The sequence below is a fragment of the Liolophura sinensis genome, chromosome 6, assembly GCF_032854445.1.
Source record: "Liolophura sinensis isolate JHLJ2023 chromosome 6, CUHK_Ljap_v2, whole genome shotgun sequence".
Lineage (NCBI taxonomy): Eukaryota > Metazoa > Mollusca > Polyplacophora > Chitonida > Chitonidae > Liolophura > Liolophura sinensis.
In genome coordinates this window covers 46,162,505-46,190,283 of record NC_088300.1, presented here as the reverse complement: position 1 = coordinate 46,190,283, position 27,779 = coordinate 46,162,505, and the positions used below count along the sequence as shown (strand labels likewise).

General features: G+C 38.8%; 1 protein-coding gene across 4 annotated transcripts in view; it reads left to right on the top strand.

Moving 5' to 3' along the window:
• LOC135466472 (rho GTPase-activating protein 39-like) overlaps positions 1 to 22,658 on the top strand; it is a 62,797-nt gene extending 40,139 nt beyond the window's left edge. For 3 of the 4 annotated variants that reach the window (XM_064743967.1, XM_064743965.1, XM_064743968.1), the window contains 12 exons: positions 1,619 to 1,738; positions 5,712 to 5,789; positions 7,940 to 9,236; positions 11,656 to 11,960; positions 14,008 to 14,178; positions 14,863 to 14,935; positions 15,334 to 15,481; positions 15,843 to 15,972; positions 16,250 to 16,363; positions 16,831 to 16,988; positions 17,771 to 18,032; positions 18,671 to 22,658. In XM_064743967.1, the coding sequence (XP_064600037.1) occupies positions 1,619 to 1,738; positions 5,712 to 5,789; positions 7,940 to 9,236; positions 11,656 to 11,960; positions 14,008 to 14,178; positions 14,863 to 14,935; positions 15,334 to 15,481; positions 15,843 to 15,972; positions 16,250 to 16,363; positions 16,831 to 16,988; positions 17,771 to 18,032; positions 18,671 to 18,865 (3,051 nt within the window). In that variant the 3' untranslated portion in view covers positions 18,866 to 22,658. Of the gene's footprint in view, positions 1 to 1,618; positions 1,739 to 5,711; positions 5,790 to 7,939; positions 9,237 to 11,655; positions 11,961 to 12,377; positions 12,414 to 14,007; positions 14,179 to 14,862; positions 14,936 to 15,333; positions 15,482 to 15,842; positions 15,973 to 16,249; positions 16,364 to 16,830; positions 16,989 to 17,770; positions 18,033 to 18,670 lie in introns of all 4 variants that reach the window. The other variant, XM_064743966.1, reaches the window with a different exon arrangement.
• Positions 22,659 to 27,779: the final 5,121 nt, after the last annotated feature.

Sequence of the window (27,779 nt, the reverse complement as noted above, 5' to 3'; positions counted from 1 at the left end):
AAGATCTGCCGATTTTATTGTTATCTGGAAATACATGTAGCTTAACAAGTTAACCACGAGTGGCACAGAATACCAGGTGTTTCGTCCATGTTTAATCTGTACATAGTCAGAACATTGCAGTGCTTCTGACGTGAGTTTTTTTGCCAAGAAAACTGTAGAATGTCTAGAGTATAATAGTGAATTGATTTAGCTGATTGTTCTTTCCCCGGTACTGTTTACTGTTTTATGTGGATAACATATAAAGTGATAAATATTCAGATCTTTTCAAATGGTGTTGTGACACCAAGGGATGCGCCAAATTTTAGGTTTCAACTTCAACAAGGATCTACATATAGCCATCTGCACAGCTGTCCATGTCATTTTATAGGCTTATTTCAGTCAGACATCATAGACCCGCTGTTCTGTTGCACAAGTCTGAAAAGAGCACACACACAGTATGTTGTTTATTAATTTATTTATTTACTTTTCAACAAGGGCTACAAAATGTGTGCCATCTGCATCAGGAACTTTGTTCATGAATATAGTTTCTATCCTAGATGAACAAAGCGCCTGTCTCCTTTTTTTTCCTCCCATGTTGAACACCGTAACAGGTTGCCTGGCTCCAACTTGTTCTCACCACAGTATGACGGAAACAATGCTAATGTGGTGTTGCACCTGCATCATTCCTAAATGAACATATCTGTAAGGTCATGGACTGGGTGAAGGCTGAAGCTTGCCTGAGTAATGCGTACATGTATATTGGGTGATTGATCGTTGTAGGATTCATATATTGCTACATTATGGGAATCCTGCTTGGGTGATTGATCGTTGTAGGATTCATATATTGCTACATTATGGGAATCCTGCGCTCCAAAGCAATTGTAACTCAAATGTTCAGATATCCAAATGTTTGGAAATTTACAGTGTTTTTTTTTTTGTATATTTATTTATTTATTTATTTGATTGTGTTTTACGCCGTACTCAAGAATATTTCACTTATACGACGGCGGCCAGCATTATGGTGGGTGGAAACTGGGCACAGCCCGGGGGAAACCCACGACCATCCGCAGGTTGCTGACAGACCTTCCCACTTACGGCCGGAGAGGAAGCCAGCATGAGCTGGACTTGGTGAGAGGCTCCTGGGTCATTACGCTGCGCTAGCGCACTAACCGAATGAGCCACGGAGGCCCCTTTTTTTGTATAATACAACAGATTGTTAACATAGTAACTATATTAAGTGATATTGTTTACTGTTTACAATGCCCAAGAAGGTGATGGTCTTACTGTATGCATCCATCAAGTGATCCTTGCTGGTTCCTTTGTCGAAGTGATAGAAGGGAAGTATTCTTGAAGATAACCGAGAGTACTTGAGAGTACTTGCCTGCCATCAATATAGTACACAAATTTAGATCGATCTGAGGGTTAGAATCTGTATGTCACAAATAGGAAAGATTCTTACTGGCTTGCCAAAGGTCAATGGTATACTTCTGGCATTCCTACATGTACATGTATTTTCTTCACATATCTGACTGCCATTGTTGGGTGTTAAAACACAGTCTGGTATATATGTAAATAAATAAAAGTAATGTTATGAGCTGTGTGTAATTCTAGTTTGGATAATTTACTTATGTCTCTGCAGACTCTGAAACAGAACACAGAAGTGCGAGAAGATGGTGATAAATCGGTGCCACATTGTAAGCGTGAAATTTCCACACAGACAGCCACCCTACAGTCTGCCAACAGAACTCCCTCCAGTGTGGTGAGTCTGCTTACTGACACTGCCATACTGCTCAGTTGTATTTATGGCTTTATTTCATTGGTGTTTAAAACATACTCAAGGAGTTTCTCATCTATATAATCCCTGACCAGAGTGTTCAGAGTGTGTGCCGCTGTACGTTGACATTTTTCAAACTTTAGCTTTGAATTTATATATATGTGTAAGTTACACTAATTTTAATGAATTTTAATTCTACTTTTTTTAATCGGTTTTATACACCTATTTTAAAATTTTGTTTTTGTGAAAGCAGGACTTGAAATGACTTTAGTATAACAGTATTTATAAAGCATACAAGATGTTGTTCTTACAGCAGTTTTTCATAAACAAGACAAGGGAATTAACTCTTGCAGCATGAAAATAATTCCTGAATTACTTCCCCTGTACCCCTCCAGATGTGTTATCGAGTTCCTTCTTCACTTTTGCAATCAGAAACTCGTTCAGCTTTTACAGATTATTATCATCAAATCATACATTTTGTGATTCACTTGTTTTACAAATGGATTTCATTTCTTCGAATTACCATTACAAAAATTGCACTTTTGAATTCAGTAGTCCTAGTGTTTTAAATGTGCTGATGGAAGTACATGTAGATAGATCCTTTTGGTAAACAGCCTAGTTTGCTCCAGGCTGAAGGTAAAGCATACAGTGTATCACTTTATATCATTTTCCAAGTAACATAGTATGGGCCGGGAGTAATTGATTAATGACACTTTAATCTCCTTGACAGATTTGCTGCAAGCTCATATGGTTTGACGTAGGTCACATAAACACAAGTGAAGTACGTTTGTAGATTTGTGTTAAAATCGCAATACATTTTACTTTTTTATACACATTTCTTTGTGTGATTGGATTAATTATCAAGTGTAAAGATACATGTGATTTGTGATCTGGGGAATGTTCAGTCTAAAGACAAATTTTTTAGTTAAAGAAATTGAAAACTATTCAAATTCACATAAAAGGACCATTAATTGAAGCTGCATGTCTTTTGTTTCCAGTTTTTTGGTGGTAGAATAATGGACTATTTAATAATAGTCTGTTCTCTTGCCTGAGTGATTTCTTTACACTTAAAGTACATGTATTGAAAGCTGTGAATGGAAAGTTCACTCTTCTCCACGGTTTCAGAGATTTATAAAAAGACTTTGGCTGGAAGTTATCTTGTAACTCACATTTTTCATAGACTTAGATCAGCTTTAAAATATATTTGTTGGACATAACTTGAACGACCTTCTGAAAATGGCCCAACTGACGGGCCAGGTTTACCCAAGAAAATTTTTTTAAAGGAAAGTATTACATCCAACATCTCACAGAAGTTGTTTCATCCCACCCTAACCTGCAGTCATGACAATATTATTTCTTATTATCTCTTTCCTCACCCTCCTCAAAATGCCAATCCACCATACTGTACCTGGCCCGTTTCAAATCCTCACAGATGGTGCCCCATTGTAAGGATCGCAGTTTAAAAAGGGTGGTACATCTACATATAGATGTTCATTTAGATCGTTAATAATTACTATGCATGTATTTTGATTAATAACAGCATTGGCCCATTACTACAATGTGTCAGATATCATGACCTACTGGTTAGAGCGTCCACTTTGAAGTCATGAGACCCCCAGGATCAAAATTTGATCAGGTCATGCCAAAAACGTTAAAAAACATGGTACCTGCTGCTGCCTCGCTTGGTTCTCAGCGGTGAGAGGTTAGAATAAGGAAACATGACTGGTTAGCTTGGTGTCCGTATAATTTGACTGGGTGGGTGTAATATCTGGTGTCTTCAGTGTGATACTTCAGTGGAGGCAGGACTTCGGCAGGATGGACTCACCCTGCCATAAGAGGACATAATATATGTACACGCACCTAATGACTCATCATATGACTTAAAAATTGTTAATTTCAACCTTAAACACCAAACACTCATCCATAGCTATATTTATTTCCTCATTTGTTTGGTGTGTAGCTGTAGTTAACAGGCTGCTGACCCATGAGGTGCCATGATTAATGCCAGTTTATACCACCCATAAACCTGACCCCTGCCTCGGGTATAGAGTAAATCACCCAGATTAGCTCAAATCTGTAATTGATAAAATACTAATTACTAGATACATCATCTGCGTTCCACAATTTTCTGATGTTGATTTGTTATAGGTATGTAGTGTAGTTCCATTTAGATCAGCACTGCACTATAGCCATGGACATATAGTTGAGGGACGACAGCTTGAGACAGGCCTGCTGAAATACATGTATGACAGAAACAAAGCTTAAAACATACAGCTTATTCATTGCACTTGTATTTTTATTCTGTCCTGCACGTACATGTACACAACACATGTTTAAATCAGCAGACTACATGTGGTGGTATGGTACATATAAACCTAATCTAGTTCGTGCAGATTTCGTCTCCTGGCATAGGCTATGAAGCTCAGGGGCTGGGATTTCCCTCAGCTATGACTCAGGAAGTGAGTTAAGGGATGTCGTGATCACCACACACTTCACAGATTAAAGCGCAAATCACAGGCAAATGGATCTGCTTCTACACCTACACACTAATGAACATAAAATTATAAACCCAAACTATTAAAAATCAAATTTAAAATCGTAACAACTAAAAAAATTTACCGTGTGATTAGTTAAAGAGTGGATTTCTGGACTAAATCTTTGAAAAAAGCGCGGTGTAAAGTATATGAGGGAAATTGACAAATTGATATGACCACATTAGCAAATTTAGCATAAAACGTTTTTTAGCTGCTGTTTTGCCTGTTGTTAACACAAAGAATAGCTTCTCTCTGATATTGGAATAATAATAAATTAAGCAAAGTGAGGTTTAAGATACCCAGAAGTAGTGTTTAGCATGTTGCATTATGACAGAAGCAATTAGTGTGGTTAAAATGATAAATGTGATGGTTCTGCATGCTGCTAGTCTCACATCACCAGCTGCCCTTTATCCTGTACACTACCAAGTGATAATGTGTGGCTTATCATAGATACATGTATGTGGAGTATGGAATAATTCAGTGCATAGCTCACTAAATCCATGAACCATCTGCTAGAGGCCCATGCATAATTACTCTGCCAATTAGAAGAAAGTGACACCCATCGTGCAACCCCATCCCCCTACCCAGTCCTCCCCACACAGCACTTCAGTTCTGCCGTCCTGTTAATAAAGCTGACCCAATTGTCAGTTGCTGTCACATTGCATGATTCTGTCCCTGACTTGAGAATTATTGATCATGGAGCAGCTGAGGTGCTGTGGCCTGAACTAAGTTAGTCCTGTTGTAGCTAGATCGTGCTTTCTATCTGTTGAGGACACCTAGTGACCAGGATGTCCTAGTGGACGACTTGTACAACTCAAGCCTGGCCTCATCACTATCTGCAGTACCATACTAGCAAGTGGCTGCATAAAATACACCAACAGGAACCCAGGAGGCAAGTGTACAGCCTGTGTGAACAGTCTGTGGTGACTTGTCTTGAGTGTGCAGGTCACCCTGTGCTTAGCTTGTTGTGTGTGAAGTTGTAGCCTTGACTGCGACCACGCTCGACATTTCTGGACAATTTGGAACAGGAAATTTTGCGCCGCATGGCCCAGTCTGATGACTATTTGTTGTGGGGCAGATAGACTTGTGTACAGCTGTTGGTGAACAATGCGGGTTAAGCAGCCACCTGTAGCTAGGAGGGAAGTCTGGGTGTAGCAGCACTAGTTGTTGGGGGCGCCAGCTGGGTAACAACAGGGACCTGCGTAAGCAGACAATGACACTGACAGACGTCCCTGTGTGAGGATGACGACACAGTTGACAGTTGTCATGGATGTCATCCAAAACGCGGCCCTCTACCTGACGGGCTTTTACAGCCCTGTCGTCCCTCCCCCACTGCCCACCCCTCTCACCGAGTTCCTGCTCCTCATCGTGGCCCTGATTCTACCCTTCCATTAATCTATGGCTTATTTGTGTTTTTCCTGAAGCGACGGGAGCATGTGCGGCACGGATCCCTCAAGTCTCCACACCAGTCTCAGACCAGTCCACACACCTCCAGAAGACATGTGAGTAGAATCCTAACATTTGCATGTGTACAGTAAGACCTCATAAGCTAACATTTTACTCCAGTTTCCTCCCACCGTAATTCTGGTCGCCATCATAAAAGTGACATATTCTTCAGTACAACGTAAAACTCCAAGCAAATAAAATTTTATTTTTCACTTTTTTAGTTCAAGTGCAGAATGTCAGCTCAATTACAGTTTATTAACAAATATGTCTGAATTATATGTAATGATTATTTCAAATAAATTCTCATGAAACATCTATAAAGGCATCTAAAAATCTAGCATTTTAGGATTATGATTTGGAAATCATGTAAATTGTATTAATGCACTGTGTATCACAAGTAACAGTTACATGTATACAGTATACATGTACATGAATTATCTGAGTAGGCTGACATTGTGGGGCGTTTGGAGAATTATATAATAGGAACATAATATGGAACAGCATAAGTTGTTATTCAGCTGTATGAAGCAGAATGTAGAGGGTATATATACCTACAGCTGGATCCATCTGGGTTAAGGTGGAGGAATCCAACTTTTAGAGGGGTTAAATGTCATGTACACAGAAGGTGTGAACTGTAATATTCCACATCCCTTATCCTGCTGCACTGTAAGGTCAGATGATATAATAACACTGTACATGTCCCACCAGTGTATACCAGCTGAGCAGCAGACTCATTGTCTGCAGGGTAGCCAGTTGTACAAACAGTTAAACAGTTGATGTATAAATGATAGGTGACAGCTGAACTAGACTTACAGCACCTGCTGTACCGGTATTCACTGACTGCAGGGTTTTTGTCTGGTTTTTATACTAGCTGCTTTTGGTTCTGGATGAATATAATTCAGTTTTCTGTATTTTCCACGATAATGTGCTTCTGTGTAATACATGTGGTTAGAACTCTAGCGTCAAAATATGAGGAGGATGTTATTATAGAAGCTTATCAAGCTTAGTTTCCGTATAAGATTTACAAGCTTAATAACAAGGACTTTTAGTATTGATGGCAGTTTTTCACTGTATAATAAACAGGTAAAGTTACCACAGAGGGGCCCTTATCGCAGAGCACATACATGTATAGGGTTACATGCATGTAACTGTTACCATGACAATCATTCCGATGAATAGAAGGTTGCTATGGAGTTGTTTATCTAATGTTTGTTACATGCACCATGTCTTGTGTCAGTTAGGGAGCTTTAGTGGTAGTGTGGAGATACAATGTTTGACTGTGCAGCCACTGGAAGCTGGCAAATTAATACCAAAAATGACCCTAAAATTTATATGCTTGTCCTTATGAATACTCTATTTTTATACAAAAATGAATCTTGTTAGGGAATAAATTCTTAATTTAAAAAAAAACAACAAAAACCATTGGGAAAGGCATTTGAATTGTGTTGTTAAAAAAAAGATAAGTTCAGTTTGTTCAGATAACTTGCTGGGTATTAGTCCGTATTGCACTGGTTGACAACCAAATAGACAGTTTCCTGGGACAAAATATGCCTGGTTAGTCTCACTGTTCAGACAATTTCATATGTGATACTGGTATCTGATATCAAGAAAATTATTAGCATGCTGAATTGCTGTTTGCAAAACGATGGTTTGTCTTCAATGAGGAGATATCAGATATACAAAACACATTACCCACAAAATAGAGTTCATTTAGTCCACATGGTAATGTGAGCTATTTATCTCTGTTGTTTATCTCTCGCCATGGACCAGTCAGCTGTCCTCAGCCATGTTGTAGGTTGTGCTAATTTGTTATGTTGTCTATCCACCGATTTAGATGTACTCTTATGTAATATTAATTGTTGGGTCATTGAAAGCTATAGACTGCGGACAGTGTGTTCATGTGAAAGCAATTATCATCTCTATTTGGCAGATCTGAATCATAATTATCAGCAATTATCACAAGTGTAATTATTTCAGTTATTTAGCAGTTTGCATAGTAGGTACAAAGGAAAAGTCTTCTGTTTAAATTTAGACCAACGTTTATGTGTTTTGTAATCACAGAATATTTTTTTGCAGAATATTAAAGGAAAATATGTCATATGAAGTTTTATTAGAATTTGAACAAGAACTATGGTGAAATTATCATTAGGCCATTATGTGTTCTTGTTTAATACAGAGTTGATAAGTTTTTGTCTACATTTTCCAGAGGCATTATCAAAGACAAGACTCTACCTCATCCCATAGCAGTTCTGGTCGCCATGACAACTATGATCTGGCCAATGGGGATAGAGTTCATAGAAGGAGAGGGAGTCAGCCATCACCACAGCCTTCGGGTAACTTGAGGCGGGAGTCGTTCGAATCGCCGCGACGAGCGCTAGAATCTCCGCGGCCACAGAGGGCCAAGTCTGTCCAGTCGGCTACCCTAGACAGCCCCGTGCCACGGCGACAGGATGGTTACCTGCGGCACAGCCAGCAGTCATCAGGGGAGGAGTATGGACCTGTCCATGTACGTGGCGGTAGTTTTAGTGATCCTATGGGTGGCTTCCCTCCCCCTGATAACTACTCCATGCAGGGTAGCTTCACCAGTCAGCTCAGCCATGGGCGGCAAGACAGTTACGGGCAAGACATGTACACATCCACTAGTGGCTCAGAGACATATGGCCCTGCGCGTGAACCTTACCGCCCTGAGGAGTATATCGCGTTTAGTCAGGACATTGTCCACCAACAGGGGGATGTCAGCCCTATCCCTCACAGTCTGCTCTCGAAGCCAAAGTTACGGTCCTTCCCGCGAACTAACCCGGCTTATGTTGGGGTCCACCGACGGGATGGACAGACGGCCTACAAGAGGATTAATGTGGACCAGCAGAGTTTAGGGTATGAGTCGGGAGGGCAGGGAGATCAGGGTGTGTCTCACCAAGGGGTGCAGGCCTCAAATATGGGAGAGTACCCCGAGATGTATGGACACTACTTCCGTCACGAACGGTCTGACAGTGACACGTCACACTCGTCAAACCGTGGCTACAGACATGACAGGACGGACAGTCAAACGTCGCACTCCTCCTCGCGGAACCGGGAGCACTCGGACAGCCACTCTTCCCAAGGGTCCCTGCGCAATATGTCTGACACTCACTCTTCACAGGGTTCTTTACGAAACATGCAGGACAGTGCTGTGTCTGTTCATGACAGTTTATCTTCCAAAGGCTCGAGTAGGACTAGTAACGAACACGATCTCCCACTGGAGCGGGCGGGTAGTCAAATGTCTCACCGCTCTGCATCTGTCTCCAACTCGGAACCCGAGTACGCTAACCTTCCTTCCACCCACGAACAGGACCACCTCAGCAGCCTGATCAAGGAGAAGCAGCGGTCAAAAGAGGGCCAGATTACGGACCGTGATGACCGCTACATTGACAGTGTGCGTAGGGGCGAGGAGTATTACAATAGGCAAAATTTACCTCTCAATGGACAGTCTATAACTAATCAGACAGCCAGCTTCCACTCTGAAGGTGAGTACAGAGGACAACTGGGAAATTAAGACAAGTTAGTTATGTGCTGCATTTCGTGCTACACTTGTTGACTGGCCTCTAGGGAGTTTGGTCATCAGTGCACTACACTATACCTGTAGACCAACGGTTGGTGCAAAATAAATGCATTGAGTGATATCAGATATAAAATGTTGGCTGAAAAGAGTAACTTAAACTTACTTGCATTTTTGCCCTATTACGTGTTTTTTGTGGATGTTCATATAGCAGTACTGTATGTATTTGAAATAGTCATGTACTCTTTAATAGTTTCTACTTGGATGTGCAGCATAGTAGAGGTATGAGAAATGAGTTAAGTTCCAGTTGAAATGTACACTGCCTTAACTTGGCAAGCTTACCCACTTTTGTCTAGTTTTGACCACCATCATTAGGCTCATTTCCATGCTTTCAGTGTAGTGGTTACAGTTATAGGTATATTGATACATGAATTACATTTGATACATGTATATTTTATTTGGCATATTAATGTACCGTGGACCCAAACACTGGTACGGGCACTTTAAAGTACTTTTTGATACAGATTTTTACATTTTGTGTTGTAAATAGCCCACTATAAATTGAAGTATAATGCCTAGAGATCTGGCTATGTACTTGTACACCATGTACTTACACTCTGGTGAAGGCTGGCCACCTGTTGATGTATGAAAAGCTCCTGTTGTCAGAGGCATGGTGTAGCTTATGGGTCAGAAGAACAGTTCGAAGTACAAGGTATACAGGCGTACAGGTACAGAGCACAAGCAGAAAGAGAAATTGTTAATACTGGCAAGATAAAATGGCCAAATCCAACTGTTGGCTGTTATCATTTCAGCCAGTTAGTAAGTACAGAGTTTTCTGTGTCTGTATTTGCTGTTACACTGCAATGTGCAGCATGGCAGGTTGCATACTTGTGATGAGGACCTGTTTAGTGACCTGACTTTATGATAACAGGAGTGTCAGTGTAGATAACAATAGTTACATGTACAAGTGTCTAATATAGCCATATATCTGGCATCTCATATTATTTCATACATGTACATGTAGATTGTTTGCTGAGATGCATTTATCCCTTGTCATTTGCGTCGTCAGTGTCCTCCCTATTATCAACAAAGTCTGAGCAGACATACATGTACTGGTAGTTTTGGATATACCACATTTAATTGTACACCTCAGTACCTCATGTTCAAGCATACTTGCTGTATTGACTCTGTTACTGAGAGCATGCTGTAGGGCATTGGGGACATTTTTGATCTACATGTGTGATCTGATTTGATACTGTGTACATGTATGTGTGGGTACTGTTAAACACAACGGTGAGTGAGTCTATTCTGCCATTTGAAACAGCTTCATGGACTGAAATGCTTCAACCTTTTCACATGCTAACACAATGTTTATTTAAACATATTATGACTGTCTAGACTGTGCAATTTTTCTCTCCATGAAGCCCTTAAGTATGCATGTACCAACAAAGCCTACATGTTATCTTCTTAATCAGATTATTTGTGCCATAAATTGCCTTCAATTTTACCTATTATATTGCCAAAAAAAAAAACCTGGCAAGTATATGTAAGCTAACAGTACTGATGTTGACATGGGTTTGTGGTGTCCTTCATTGGGACTCAAATGTCAGATACAGCTGTAGGCCATCAGGTATCATCAGTAAATCATCTTACTTTTTGACAGTTTTGATATTTGTGCAAGTTAAAAAGATACATGTAATCAAGATATTAATAATGCTTTTGTTGGATCATACATTTTTGCTTTAGTGTCTGTTGATTGTTTTTCTAAAAATTGTAAACACTTCCAGATTGAAGAAAAACATGTGTACTCATGTGTATATGTAGAGGTACAGTATGTTAGAATTACAATTACATGTACTGATTGAATCAAGTCTCTGTTTCTGTCCTATAGATCTATGTCAGTAAGTTTTAGATACATGTTTATATGCTTGGTATGGTGGCTTGTATGTATTAATTTTTTCATTAACTCCACTTCGATTTTACAAGCATTAGGCCTTAAAGAGCCATATGTCACATCTTGAAGTGAATGAATTCTTCTCATTTAATGATTATTTACATGTAACTTAGTTCATTTTGGATCTCTTGTACATGTAGCTATGAAAAAAAAATTACAAAGTATATTTTAAAAAGTACTACATGCGTCAGGGATAAAATAGTACCAAAAGATTGCAGTATTTAACTGATATGGGAGTATAGGAAATTTGAAACGGTTTCTAGATACTCCATACTACATAAGGTGCTGGCTTCTTGAGTGTTTTGGTGATTATCATGTTGTTATGGGACCATACTAGACATGTAGATCAGTACATGTACATTAGGCCTACATTAACAGTGTATTCAGATTGTGGCAAGGATTTACTAATCTTATCGACTGTCTCTGTTGCCAGTGGCGCCTGACCAGGGTTATGGGGAGTCGGACAGCAGCAGTGTCTTCTCCACCTCCTCCCCTAAATCTCACAGCAAGCCACCTCCACCACCACCCCTACCCATTGAGACGCAGCACGCCTCACTCAAGCGGCGCAAACCAGAGGCGTACGCTAAAGTGGCAGAGCCAGTATGTACACCCGTGCTGGAGAAGAGCCAATCACTGCAACAGGATATAGCTCAGCAGCGCCCTCTGTCCATGGTGGTGGCATCACAGTCAGAGGTGAACATGGCGGGGTCACCTAGCACAGGCTCCCTCCATCGACAGGTAAGAGAGACATCATGTCACTCCAACTTAATTCTGGTTCATCGCTCTTCTGCTAATGATATATTGTCAAACTTTCTCAACTCTTTCAACCATTGTGCTTTTTAAACATCACCTTGAAAAGAATATGAATTTCCTTTTAAAAGTTCCAGTCAACATGGTTGCCCCAGCGTTGTTACATCACATCAGGTTGTGTTTGGCTGTTGGTTTTTGTTCGCTTTTGGTGGTATGTTTCCGTACCCCATCAGTGTCCTTTTGGGATTCGCAGTATTGCTGACATCTTAGCCTTTGGCCACTAGTTTTTGTACTTTTTCATTATTTTGAAGTGATCGTCTTATATTGTTTCCATTCATAGCAGCTTTCCAATGAATTCATCAGTGAAACGTCTTCATTTTGTTTCCTCTTCGTTTTTCTGCTTAGATCCTTGAGCAGTCTATCGACTTGGATTTGTTGCTTGCAAGTATATTTTGACTTGAGTAATGTTGTTGTCAGCTTGGCTGATTGTACTTCGCTTCGATATGTGGGAGTGGTTTGTCATACGTGTGCTTGTTACCAGTGTTTTCCTCTGTTCAGTGTACATTTCTTGGGAATGTGGTGTTTTTTCGCTTTCCAATGCTTTCATTGTTCCCTCAGCCGTGAGTATAGTCAAGACAGCAATGTCCCACTGGACAATAAGCCAGTCCCTTCTCCATACATAACTGTCCATTCATGCCCTTGTTTTTGCCATCTGTTTTCTGTCTCATGCCTTACATTTATTTCCCTTTATATGCATATGTACTCAGTCGATTTAGAAGATAAATGATTTCTGGATTGACGCATGGTAGTTTAGTCTCCAGTGACTCACTATTTTTTTGTCTCAATCATGCACTGTGTAAGTACAGCATACTGTATACTCTCTCATTTATGTAAATTCTTGCGGAAGAGTTTTTTAAAAATAATTGATTTATTTGTTGAGCTATGCTTGTTATGATTTTCTCGTATAAATTTTATTTGGGGAAGTAAATTGGTATTGGATAGCTGAAATGACATTTACTTAAGAGAGAGACTAGTTCTTTGTGACTGGTTGTGGGACTTGATGTGAATGAATTGAGTAAATGTACGAATATAGGAGTGGCTTGGTCTGTGAATGTAAGGATGAAAGAGTTGCTTCATTGGTGGATGCTAGTGTGAATGAGTTGGATACAAATTTGGTAGAGTTGCTTGACCCGTGGGTACAAGTTTGGGAGAGTTGCTTGACCTGTGCATGTATGAGAGAGTTTGTTGATCTGGGCATGTAAGGATAAGAGAGTTCTTTGACTTTTGGAAGCAAGTATGGGAGAGTTGCTTGACTTTTGGTTGCAAGTATGGGAGAGTTGCTTGACTTTTGGATGCAAGTATGGGAGAGTTGTTTGACTTTTGGATGCAAGTATGGGAGAGTTGCTTGACTTTTGGTTGCAAGTATGGGAGAGTTGCTTGACTTTTGGATGCAAGTATGGGAGAGTTGCTTGACTTTTGGATGCAAGTATGGGAGAGTTGCTTGACTTTTGGATGTTAGTAGGAAGGAGTTAATTGACCTGTGAATGTGGGTAGGATAGTTTTGCTTGATGTGCATTTGATTCTGAGATTGTTACTTGACATGCATTTACATGTGCGGGGGCTATGAGAGAGATACTTAAAATATGCATGTCACATAAAGACTTACTTAAACTCATTCCCTGATTTCAAGCATTTTTTTTGTGTGTGTGTGTGTATTTTGGTTTTGTGTTTATTTCCTTTTGTGCCTGTATTTATACTCTAAACTTTGTGCAAACACTTCATGATTTACCTGTACTAGTAATTCTGCAACATTCCATACCTCTAACAGATTGTATAGAAGTCTTACTCCACAACTGAGCGTATAAGGTATAAGTGATTTTTCAATTAAGACAGAGTTTTATTTCCAATAAACTGAAGGATGCCTCTGTGCAGACACAGTTATTCTAAGTGGTGGTTTAATTTATAAATATATATGTATACTACAAGGTCAAAATGTACCTGTTCACTGACAAGTGTTTGCTTGTTTTGCTGGCAGAACCGATCGGGGACGAACTCGTCTCCGAGGTCTGTCAGCCTGTTTTTGACCCATCAGAAGCTTCACTCAGATAGTGATATTGAAAACTACGCACAGCAGAACCTGAATCGTCACAAGAAGGGTCTTTTTGGGAAGAAGGTATCGTTGGCCAACATGCTGGCTTGGTCTAAGGTGAGCTTCTCTACAAGGAGACATTGGGGAAGGAGGCACATGTGCCTTACAGCCAAATATGCTTTGGTAAAATCACCTAAGATTTTGCCATACAGAAATGCACTTTTAGAGTGAAATAAATGGTATGAACCTTTCTTTTGGTGCCATATCTTACAGTTTGTCACTGGAGTATTGTTTATTTTTTCTAAACAAACCTCAAAACACCCTTCAAAGATCAATAGAACAACCAGGCAAAATGAGTAGTTCAGGTCCTTGACCATACTTGGTGTGGGTTAAGCTTAGGGGAAAGGCTCATCCTCTGCCAACATTCTTTTATGGCCTAACAGCAGTGTCTTTGTAGGGCAGTGGCTATAGACGGCGCCATAAGCAAATACATGTACATGTGTGTTTGAATGTACAAGTGGACCAGTAGTATGCATACCTGAAGGTTCTTCTTGGCTCAGTGGTGTAATTCCAGGTTGTCAGTGTTAGAACTGCCGGCTTTGTGTCAGTAGATTTGTCAGGTTGCTGGTCATGCATAATGATCTCTTCCAGCTATGTTTTCTTCATAGACAGTCTTTACAGGTATTATGAATGTGGAAATTCTTGTATAAGTCATAAACCATTTAAAAGATAGATCATTGAAGTGTAAGTGACCTCTAACTGCAGCCAAAAACTCACATGCTATATATTGTCTGTTCGCAGGACCCAATACAGAAGCCAATGATTCGAACAAATGATAAGGCCGTGAAAAAAGATGCCTGTGAAATCTTCAAAAATATCCTTTCTTAATGTACTGAATGAGAATAACCTGTAAATTATTGTATTGCACACTTATGCGCAGAAAGGAAAGTGATCAGCTTGGATATTAATGAAACGAGAAATGAGTATTGTACATCTGTGAAAGTCAGTTTCCCTGGAAATTCCATTTGTTGTGAATAAACCTGTTGATTGCTAATGATCAACATGATGTTTGTGCCTTATCTGCAGTCAGTATAACTCTGGTACTTTTATATATTGCTTTTGAGAGAGATCTGCAAAAGTAACAAACCTTGATGGAAAAGTGAATGAATCCATTATACATTAATAAATTCTTCAAGAGTACAAACCATAAAATGTGCATATATTATGTCCTGTTTTTTGTCTGCCTGGTTATTTCCCTTGACTTTTTAGCACTGATTCAGGTTTATATGGGAGATCGTAAGAACAAGTCTCCAACGATAAACACAGCTTTAGAGATAGTTACCAAGGGGTGGAGCACTCCAATCATCAGAGACGAAATCTTCATCCAGCTGTGTCGTCAGACAACTGAGAACAAAAAAGAGTAAGTCGGTATCAGATATACCTTCTTGATTTCTTGTAGTATCGATGAAATACCTGCACCTCACAGTGTCAAAAATCTTCTAGGCCACGGCAATATAAATTTTTATTTTGTGAACAGAATAGTTCCTTTTCTAATGGTGGAGAAAGGCGTGGAAATAAAACTTGAAGATCATCTAATTTGTGGAAAATGTAGACTGCTCTTGGCAATTTTTCTTGTTGACATGATTGCAGGAACAAAGGAAAATCAGAGAAATCCTAGATAAATTTAGTATTAACAGATGTTTATTTCACTCAGTGCTCTCCATGCCTGAAACTATAGATCTCTGGGTCTGAATTATTGTTCTTTGTCTCCTGTTTTGCAGGGAAAGCTTACAGAAAGGCTGGGAGTTGTTGGCCATCTGTTTGTCGTTTTTCCCACCATCTTTGAAATTCCATTCCTACCTGGAGGGTTACATATCACGACATACTGACCCAAACTGTGATTTACCCAATGTAAGTAGAGGCAATACTCCTTGTTCAACCACCAGCCTTCAGTTTGGTTAAGTTATATATGGCCTTGTGTTGGAGGTGAAAGAATTTTCGGGAAGCAGTACAAAAATGTTTGTGTATGTGAAACGGGGGGGGCCCTATCATTTCTGCAACAAGCACATCTGTTTCTAGATCACCATGGCTACTGTATTGTATCAAAATGGCTCATTACTGTACAATTCATCAAGGATTTTAGTAAACTGAAAAAGATTAATGATGTATTGCTTGTATTATATTTCAGGTGCCAATTAGTCATTTTGCAGATCACTGTCATCGTAGGCTAGAGCGAGCTCAGGCCACAGGAGCCAAACGAGGAGTGCGCAAACCTACAATGGATGAAATAGAGCAGGCCAAGGTTTGTCTAGAGTTCTTTCAGTCTATATATGGGCTGGTGAGCATGGGGTAAAGGGACACCAAGGCATTCTCAGTTAGCGGATGGTCGTGGGTTTCCCCCGGGTTCTGCCCGTTCTCCTGCCACCATAATGCTGGCCGCTGTCGTATAAGTGAAATATTCTTGAGTATGGCCTAAAACACCAATCAAGTAAATAAATACATAAATAAACCCTCAATCAGTGGGACTGAGTTTGAACCTTGTGTTTCCTAGCAATTCAGAATCAGTGTTTCTAAACATTAGGCCATGGTTCATGACTACCAGCTCCTAGTAGAAGGCTGTGGTTTTGTCAGTGTTATGGTGGATTTTCTCCATCCAGAAAGTTGACCTCCTGTGTAAATATATTACATGTGAATGAAATTTGTTCGCATATGGCATAATGCCCTGATCCGATAACTATTTAAATGTTTTTCACGTTGTTTGTGTTACAGAAGTCTATATTTCACCCATCAATGTTTGGCAACACACTTGATGATATACTCTTGATGCAAAGCGACAAGTTCCCAGACAGACGGTTACCATGGATACAAACAATACTCTCTGAAGAAGTGCTCAAGCTTAATGGTGCTCAGACAGAAGGCATATTCAGGTCAGTCTATACATATACCTACTACATATTTTGCTTGTAACTACACATTCTCAGTGTTTTTATTAATTCAAAGGTTCTTAGTGCATTTATAAATTGAAACATATGCCCTAAAAATAAAAAGATTAATTGAACAGGTTTACAAGACTGGGTCCACTTTAACAAAACTAAAAAAAATCAATTTTGCATAACTTTTCTTGCAACGCATGTCACCATATGGCACCACAACCCAGACTTTGTCGTTTACACAAAGTGTTAAAAGAAAAGACAACAAATAATTTAACCTTTGTGATTTACACATTGATTGAGAACAGCCCTAATGGGCCAAAATTATTTGTTGCTGACTTACTTCTTACCTCTATAAATCCGAAATTCTTACGAGTCCATGGGATGCACCGTGTTAGAGAAACCGGAAACACAATGTCATTTGTACCCCATGTTCATGTGGCTAAATGTGAGAACAGTATTCGGGAAACAGCTGCATTCCGATCGCATGTTACAGAAATCATTCACCACTGATTAGATAAAGCTGATAGCATGCCATGCTTTCAACTATTTCAATTTGCTTGATCTTGTTTACTTTGAAATGGAATATCTCAGTTATGAAACATCACAAAACTAGAAAGGTATACTTTATAAGCCTTATGTCGGATATATTATCAATATATACACTTATTTGTTCTAGATTTGTCTTTTCTTTAGGAAGTTTTATGAAAATAGAATCTGTCCGGGTTGGTAAGCTGTTGACATTTTTGTGTTGACAAGGTCATCGTTTTTGTTGGCAGGGTACCGGGTGATATAGACGAGGTGAATGCCCTGAAGTTACGCTGTGACCAGTGGATCCCGCCTAACGACTGCCCGGACCCTCACATCCCAGCCTCCCTGCTCAAGCTGTGGTATCGCGAGCTCTACGTCCCCCTCATACCCCCAGCCTTCTATGACAGCTGTATAGAGAGCTATGCAAACCCTGAGGCCGCCATAGCTGTCATCAATCAGCTCCCAGAAATCAACAGACTTGTATTATCATACTTAATTAGATTTTTACAGGTAAGACTATTTCAAGTACACCCTAAATCCTGAACAGATTTGACCAAAAGTGAAAACTTTTGAAATCAGATTTGAAATCTGATTTTGAAATCAGAGATTGTCATGTATGAACATCAAAGATATTATGAGTAAGTGGATCTGAGAAATTCTTCCAATATGCTGAAGAACGTAGTCAAATTTGTTGAGAAATTAGGGAGACTTCAACAGTGCTTACTATTGAGTCCTCCACATAAGCATGTACCGCAAAGCAGTGCAAACAGTAGCTAAATAAACTTCTCGTGGAGGATTTTTTTTATACCTTTGATAAATCATTAAAAGTATTCTCAGGTGGATGGGGAAAAAACACTGATTAAGGAAATCTTATTTACTGTCCATGACTCAAAGAAGTGGTATAGTTAATATTACACCATGTGGACTAGCACTTGGTAATGGCTAAACCTTGTAAAAATGTCTCTTGGAGCATAACCTGGCTCACCCAGGCTGATCGGCTTAACTTCTATCATGTGGTAAAGGAGGTTATATTTCCAGTGAGAGTTTGCATTACCCTCATTAAGGGAGGAAAATACTGATCTTGCTTATCTACATGTAGAGATTTTGCCTTTGTCACTATGTTATGCTATGTTTATCATCTTTTGCAGGTATTTGCTGCTACAGAAAATGCCAGCGTCACAAAAATGGACGTGAATAATTTAGCCATGGTAATGGCACCCAACTGTCTGCGTTGTGAAAGTGAAGATCCCAAAATTATCTTTGAGAATACACGGAAAGAAATGGGATTCATCAGAACTCTTATCCAACATTTGGACACCAGTTTTATGGACGGGATTGTATGATAGGAGCTGAATGTTATAGAGAACTGTTGCTGCGCAAAGATTTTTACCGAGTCTTATATGATGTGTATGCATAACTCATATGTGTTGGATGACTGGCATCTGAAAGTCTTGCTACCGTGTAATTATCATTATCCTTGACTGCTTTGGACGATGTGGGAAAATTTTTAGGCATAAAGTGCAGTGTGATTACGGTAGTGTGGAATATTATCAATTATTAAGCACAAGTGTTCTCAGGAACATCCGATCATGTTGGCAAGTTACAGGCTTTGGGGCTGCAAATTTTATATTACAAATATAATCAAAGGGAAACAACCCATGTGTTATATGTTAAAAAGTGCACTGGAACATAAAACAGGCTGTACTGTCTCTTGTGTGAAGTATATCATCAGTTGTTGAATGTGAGAATTATTTATGCCAATGTAAGGTTATTGTGTTATTAACTCGCTGTGGTACTGTAGAGAATACCGACACATATTTACTGCCTACAGTATAACAAGAGAGTGTTGTATATGTGTTTTGAGTGGCATGCATAAAAGTATGGTTGTGAATTGAATTAACATGAAACAGCAAAAGCTGATAACTTAAGTAGGCCAAGCCCCACATCACAAAGAATCCTAGTTTTTCATCATATTAACTGGTACGCCATTATCAGCCTAAGGTGCAAGATACTGTAAATGTATCTAAAGTTTATAAATTGTTATAAATGTTATAAAATTTGCATTATAAAGGAAAGGCTTAGTTTGCTTGTAGAGACACGGTGACTTTCAACTTTGGATGAGATATTTACATGGCATAACTAAAGCAGTGTGCTGTAGCTGAAGATATATCCTAACAATTTGTTCCTTATTGACATTATTTATTTTGTTTCTTTGTTTTTTCAGAAAGGAAATCTTTCTTAGCCTAATTTACAGCAAGCATATTCACGAAACAAAATGTCATTTAGAAAAGAATTAAATCTTGGGCTGTAGCTTGGCAGATGCACTGTACCTTATACAGTCTCAATTTGAACAAGAAGAAACTGCTTATATAGGTATTTCTCTTAAGCTTGGCTAAACACAGTTACAACAGTGAGAGAGAAGAAATGGCATAAAGTGGTCAGTAAATGTGTCATTAATGTGGCTTCGACAGACACCATCAGTATTTTCACACCATCTGGCAGGCTATCTTTTGCCATACAGTAGTTTTTTAATCAAACATGGTTATCTCCCCTTTAGGTTTGACAAGCTGTTTCTCTTGCTGTACCATGTCATGTCACTGACTTCCAAACATGAAGATTAGCGAATCTGTATCAGAGTTTATTGGAAAAGACACCTGGTGTGTAATCCAGGCCCTAGTCACACTAGATGGCAGTGTTAACGAATGGCATGAACCAGGAATCAATTAAGTCATCTTCTGCTTAATTATTGGTTGTTAGCTTAATTAGCTAAATTGGCAATTGCAAAACAGAAGTGTCATCATAAAAACTAATGGCTTACCGACTAAACACAGCTTACATGACGGAACAAGTGCATGTACGTAACTGGACTTTTTTTTTTGTTTTTTGCAGAATTTTTTCTGAGGGCTGAGTAATGTTTAAGCACCTAGTTACTGGCAGATCTGTATGTTGCTTACACATAATTCTGTGTGGTTGCTTACAGATCCGTGTGGTTGCTGTTAGTTTAGTAGGGTTACATCAGGGTTCTGTTCCATGTATTATTGATATTATTAAAATCATTATCACCTGACAGTTTTATTCTTCAGCTACGCAATAGCCAAATATATATGATCTCAAGAAAACATGAAAGTGATATCTGACTATAATTTTTTTTTTTTTTAGAAATCCATATTTTCTTGATTGTTTGGATTATACCTTTATAACAGGTGCATCGTGTTTATTTCTCTGTCCAGTACGTATGTGTTGCCCAGTCTACCTTGTAGCAAGGCAAGTCCTGAAAACTGTCTCTTGATATACTCTGCTAAGGTATATGCAAACAGAAACTTGTATCACTTGTTTTTCTCAGAATTATTAACTGTATCTACGCTCCTAGCTTTATCAGTACAACTGTTTATTGTACCAGCTTTAATCTGCTAAGCTTAATCAATCATGTATGTAACTTACATATACATATAATTTAAGCTGGTCGAGTTCTATTTATTGGCTGCTGCAACTCTTTAGTGCTTTGATTGGCTGATGGTAATTACTGCTTTATCCTGCTTGAGCTACCGTTTGCTACCGTGTTCTTTATCTTGTTTTGCTAAGCTTTACATGGCATGTATATAGGTGTAAAAATATTATCCACTGTTTATTATTGTATATACTGTATATTTCACTGTATAGTTAATGTATATTTATACGTACACATCAGTATATCTTCACCCTCTCATGCATTAAACTTGGCCACACATTGTATCGTTAGAATCACTGATATAGTTGTAACCAAGACAGAGACGCCCATCTGTAGGCTCTCTCCTGCGCTTACAAGCGGTATGATGTATGTAAGTAAGTATGTATGTTTTGTTGTTACTCTGTAAGATAACATGTGTGCAGGAGGGGGGTGGGGGGGAGGCTGTGTATACCACGCAGATCTTTATTCATAATTATTGTACTAATTTATTTGTGAGGTTAGTGTGTATGACAGATCAGCGTCATGGCTGTGGAACTGAGGTATGCCACTATTTTACACCCCTTTCCCTATTGCACATTCACCCATTTTACCCCAGTATACAAGTTGTGAACCTTTTTCCTAACCTAATACACTGGCTTACTCTGAATGCTCCAATCTCCATATCCCATTACAACACCTATCAGCCTGCGGATGGTTGTGGGTTTCCCCAGGGTTCTACCCAGTTCCCCCCCCCCCCCCCCACCATAATGCTGGCTGCCGTATAAGTGAAACATTCTTGAGTATGCTGTAAAACACAATTAAATAAATAAATCATTACAATGTTAATCCCACACAACAGCTCTTTTCAACGGTTCTGATATCACAACACACCAGATCTTGTCAGCTATTCTGGTAAACATATAATACAGCTCTTGCAGCACAGCTCGTCAACCATGTTTGATATGCCCATAAACCAGATCTTGTAAACCACTCTGTTAACCCGATAAAATAGGTCCCCAAAATGAGATGTTGGCAGCCATTTTGTTAACCCCATATAGCAGATTTTGTCGACCATTATGTAAATGCCAAACAGTCATGCTCTTGTCAACCATTCTATTAATCTGAGACGAGCTTGTCAACCATTCTGTCAGCCTCAAGCCCCGTGTACCCTCCTACCCTACCACAAAGAATCTTTACCCACCTATGACAAATCTTTTCTTTCCATTCTTTTTTAAGTGTGAGCGTATCATGAAATGTACGCTTTTTGTTCTGTACATAACTATGTATGTACATGCCCTTTGTTTCAACTGTTTTAAGTCACTCATATTGGTGCTGACACCTTAATTTTCGACAAAAAGTATAAAACTATTGAACAGTTACTCTTTGAGTTTAGTGTGAAACATCATTAGATCCATTAAGGTATGATTTTCGGCATTGCATATTCCCCACTACCCTCTTGCACTGTTGATCAACATTGAGTCTCTCTTAGTGCTTTTCCGCGCCATTGCTTGTTATGCTTTGACTTGCTTCTGTATGGCCATTCTTTTAGCTATTTTCTGTTTCTCCAAGTCATTTCTTTGAATTCTGTCTTATCTTCTGCTCTCGCTTCCTCCTTCATCCTCATTTTGGCATGCCCCAGGACCCAGGCCTATTAAAACTTCCAACTTGTAGTAGCTGAATGCAAATAAATACATTTGGTAATTACAGTATGCTGTTGGGCATTTTGTTGTTTGTTATGAACTTGTTAATCCACATTGGCTGGAGTTGAGGTGTTTTTATGTCGTTATTGGTACGTGGCCAACAGTTGACAGGTGATTCTACAAGCTTATAATTGGCTTATAATATAGATTTGAGACTTTTTAATTTATCACAGGCCATAAAGACCATAAATCGGACAATTGCAGTATTTTCTAGTGTGGCAAAGGTGCTGGTCAGGGTCACTTTAATAAAACTTTAGTGTTAAATCACTGATGATTGTTTTCAGGATAACCTGGACTTAAGGATGTTTTGTACCATATAAAAAGTCTTAATTTCCTGGAAAATTATGAAAAGTTTACTAAATTTTCCATATACATTGTAGATGCCATTTAATCTTTTACAGGGTTTTGACAGTACTTTACTTTAATGTATATGTATTCTAACTTTTTGTATCAGAGGTTATCTAGGTTGTGCCACAAGTGAACAGGATTTTTGAGAAAGCTACAAAAGTTTTACCAAAGCACAACCTGAACAGTGCCAGTATCTAATTGTGTTACGTGTCTGGGATGCCATTGAAGCATAACTACAAATATTCAACACTGGAAAAGGCCTACAAGAAGAAGACACTCTCACGTTACTAGATTGAAAGCAAACATACAAATCTATTGATTTAAGTTTTACCCAGGTTGAAAAAATGATGGGACTGAAAAGTCTGCCATTTTTAATGGCTAACAAGCCTTAATGTGAAAACTTTTGCCCCATATTTTACTGCAGATTTTTGGTAAAAAAGACGTACTCGCTAATTAAATCAATTCTTATATTTTTAAGAGGAATACCGTAAATCTCCAACCCTTTCTACCACTAAAGCGCTAGTTTTTCAGTGGAATTTAAGCATACAATTATTATCAAAATGATACCAAAATGGTTCGCCTTTGTCACCTTTGCAAGCTTCATAAAGATGTTCAAATTAGTTCTCTACACCCTATAGCTCTCTGAAATTGTTTCAAAGTATTGGTTGCAGAGGCGGTTAAAAAAGGTTGAAGTATTAGGGTAGCTCAAATGATTGCCCTTCAGTGAATATCGGTCTCGTACCTGACTATTCATAGTCTTTAAATGATTCTGGGTTTCTCTTGGGCTCTGACCGGTTTCCTCCCAACATAATGTTGGCCGCCGTCGTTTAAGTGAAATATTCTTGAGTACGGCGTAAAATACCAATCAAATAAATAAATGATTCTAAGGTGTATAATATTGCCTGCTTTATAAATTTTAGGAATATCATTACCGATTCTAAATGGTAATATGAAGAGGCTGATAATTAGAGAAAGGTAATTATTTGGACTATGAACTACAGGTATATACCGTTACTGTTTTCCTTAAATTCAGGTCAACATATAAACATTGTTGTGCGACTCTTCGATCATCGTAAAGATTGCATATTAGTCTAAGATTATGATCCGATACCTGTCATTCCCCTATAGGAAACATCAGTTACAGCAATTAAACCAATAGCCCTCAAAACCTATTCCAAGGACAATGTTGTTTATCGATCTTCTGTGGCATTTATTGAACTATAGTTGGAATCCTAGCGTATATATGGCATTAACTGAAGGCGAAACCAAAAGGTTAAACCATTAAAACAGGTATAAAGTTACGTTTTACGAGACAATTATAAGGGTTTTGACAAGCAAACAGCCTGTGTCAACCATTACGAAAATTTCGCCGTACATGTAACAACGACCATCATGAAAATTGCAATGCAACAACTTGTGGCCGAGGAACGGAAAACCAATCCATACATTTATATATTACTAAGACTAATTTTGTCTGATTATATGAACTCGGGAACTAATATAACATTATATAGATTAGATTAGTCCCAGATAATACTAATAATGGCTTTATTTCAAGAGGATAAAATACAGTGTGTCAGTCAACACTGGGTTGATCTATACCCTTAGGCCTTCAGACACAAACAATTTGAAACAATGCGTTACATTACATATGCCTTAGAAAACATGGTAATTTGGATTGTGTAAACCACTTGCCACAAGATTTTGAAAATCTAGATATACAGTGGCAAATTTAACCAACACAAAGTACTTAAACAGTGAAATAATAATAAAAGCAAGTGTGAATTTTGACGTCTAAAGTATCATATATCTGTCCATATATTGTCGTATATTGTTGTACAAAATCGCATGAGTTTTATTTATCTACGTGTGTCATGATGTTTTCCACTGTACCCAAGAATGATTCAGTGAAACAATATGGCTGTGGTCCTGTAGATGTGTATAGGCCTATACCAAATATAAGCTTCAAGCCAAATCCCAAATAAATTTGACACGCACGAATCCAAGCGCAACAATTAATGTTTGTTTAACTTTAGGCTAAAGTAAATGAAGTTGTTCGATCTTTCTTTCAAAGGAAACCTCATATATAATAAGCTGTCGACGGCTCTCGGTTCCACGGGACCGTTTAATTTAATTATATACCGCAGGCAAGCCTGTATGCAACAAATTTGGGAAAACTCGTCAGTTTCTTGCGAAAGGTCATACAGTATATATAACTTACTGCCTCGGGCAGTCCGATTTCCCCCGCCAATGACACTGAATGAAATTAAAATTAAATTTTCAGATAAATAAAGAAAATAAATCAAACCGCACTGAGTCTGGCTGTTTATCACCTTTGCTATATATATTTGTCAGTCAAAGCTTCGCGTATATATGTACAGCATATACATGTCCCAACCGTATATGATCAGTCACTCATATAATTCCTTTAATGCATTAAAAATACTTACAGCATAGAGAGTACAAAGGCAAAGCAGTGGCGACATGCACTGTGGTGCTTGGTAAATGGTTACACGGTTATATTGCCAGTGAATTCCGGCCGTTTGTCACTCGTCACTTGTCACACACTTGACCAGGCACGGTTTTCATTCTGACTGTTCATGCCTAAAAAGCATCAACGCACTTGCCCTCTGGCACCATTGCTTAAGCAGTTTTAGGTAATAAAAATACACATATTGCACTTATGTAAAGTATTAGACGTCATTAGTCTGTAGAATTGTTCAAAATGCTATGTATCGTCGCATTTAAGAGTTAGGTCACATTAAACATTAAAGCCGTTTCTGTTTAATATAATTTTATGTCGGTTCGTTTAGTACGACTATACTCATTGCGTGAGAGACTAACATACATGTATTATGCAGGCTTACTGCATGATTGCATGTTATTCGTCCGACTACACATGTATATATTATATGCGAGTTGATATCTGGAATGGAAGGTTTTCCAGCAACCTGCGGATGGTCGTGGGTTTCCACCGGGCTCTGCCAGGTTTCCTCCCACCATAATGCTGGCCGAAGTCGTATAAGTGAAATATTCTTCAGTTCGGCGTAAAACAGCAATCAAATATATAAATAAATATCTGGAATGACCTTGGATCAAATAGGTCTATCTGTAAATACGTTGAGCGTGCAGATGCTTATGCAATGTCTTCAGGTTGGGTACAATTATACAACACTTTCACATAGCTACCATCCGCAATTCTCATGATGGCAACAGGAATAGTTCACGTTATAACGGTTCCTTCTCTGAAACCCCCATCCTTGAATTAGCCTGAAACTATATCCAGCTAGATCGGTTAAGCATTTGACATTAGGTGTAACCCCCGATCTCTTGGAGTGTCCAACTCGAAAAAAAAAGGTATCGGTAACAAAGGGAAGGATGAGAAGCGACAATTAACGGCAATTAACCTAATAACTGATCGACTTGAGGCTGTGTACTTCTTTATAGGCCACAAGATGTACTTTTAATTTTAACGCCAGATGCACTATTTGCGAATCTATTTAAAGTAAATAATAACTCTAAATATAGGATATAGGCCGGAATAAAAAAAATAAGCATGTAGATGACATCTCGGCCTACTATAGATCTATATAGTTTAGATTTAGCCCTATACCACTCCAGGCCAGCAAATCCAAGGACAATATACAGGCTTCACTGAATTTTGCAAAGTGGCTTAAAATGTGTAGTTTTAAACATTTCTGTTTAATACAAGAAAACACCTATAAATATTATATTCTGTATTCTGCCAATAAATAAATAGATAATAAAATAAAATAAAATGAAATCTATTTACGGGTTCAAAAAGTGCTTTACAAATCTATCTACAGTTTAGATTTAGCCCTATACCACTCCAGGCCAGCAAATCCAAGGACAATATAGGCCTACAGGCTTCACTGAATTTTGCAAAGTGGCTTAAAATGTGTAGTTTTAAACATTTCTCTTTAATACAAGAAAACACCTTTATATATTATATTCTGTATTCTGCCAATAAATAAATAATATAATAAAATAAAATAAAATCTATTTACGGGTTCAAAAAGTGCTTTACAAATCTATTCTATTCCTAGACATGAACCTATAGGTGGCCGCGGCTTTGAGTTCTGTGGAATCTCGCCTGATGATTGTAAGAATGAAGGTCTGTAATTTTATAAATTTAGGACGGAATATATATTTAATACCCGTAAAAAGTGTGTGTGTGTGTGTTGGAGGAAGGGGTGAGGGGTCAAACTCCAAGTTATAATTTAATATAGTTTACGAGTACAAGGCTTCTGTACAATGATTGATAGTGTGTCACGTGGTCAAGGATCGTGTGGATTTAGGGGCTTAAGCAAGCGCAATTCATACGCGTCGATAGGCGTCGTGGTGAAGGAATGTGCAGGAGCGGTTTATGCAAGGCTTGATGTCCAGTATTTCGCGATCAGAGGGAATCATGGAACGATCGACAGAGGAAGGGTCTTCTATTGCGAAAGATCTAACGGTTTATCCACTGCAAAGAGCAGAAAACACTACAGATGCAGATGAAAAACACCAACTGGGAATTTTCAGCCTGTTTACGCACTTGGTTCACTTACATCCGCCATAAAGACGGGAACCTGCTGAGATTGACGTCATTCGACCCCTGACCTCTATGCAAATTCCGGTGGTCATGACCTCTGATTGTGGGTTGTAGCGTTGTCTCATATTTCAGTACTGAGACCGATTCAATGGTGGCTGTGAATTGGAAGTGGTTGTCATTTTCTGGCTGGATTTTGTAAAACTACTTCGAATTGGTTCATCACAACC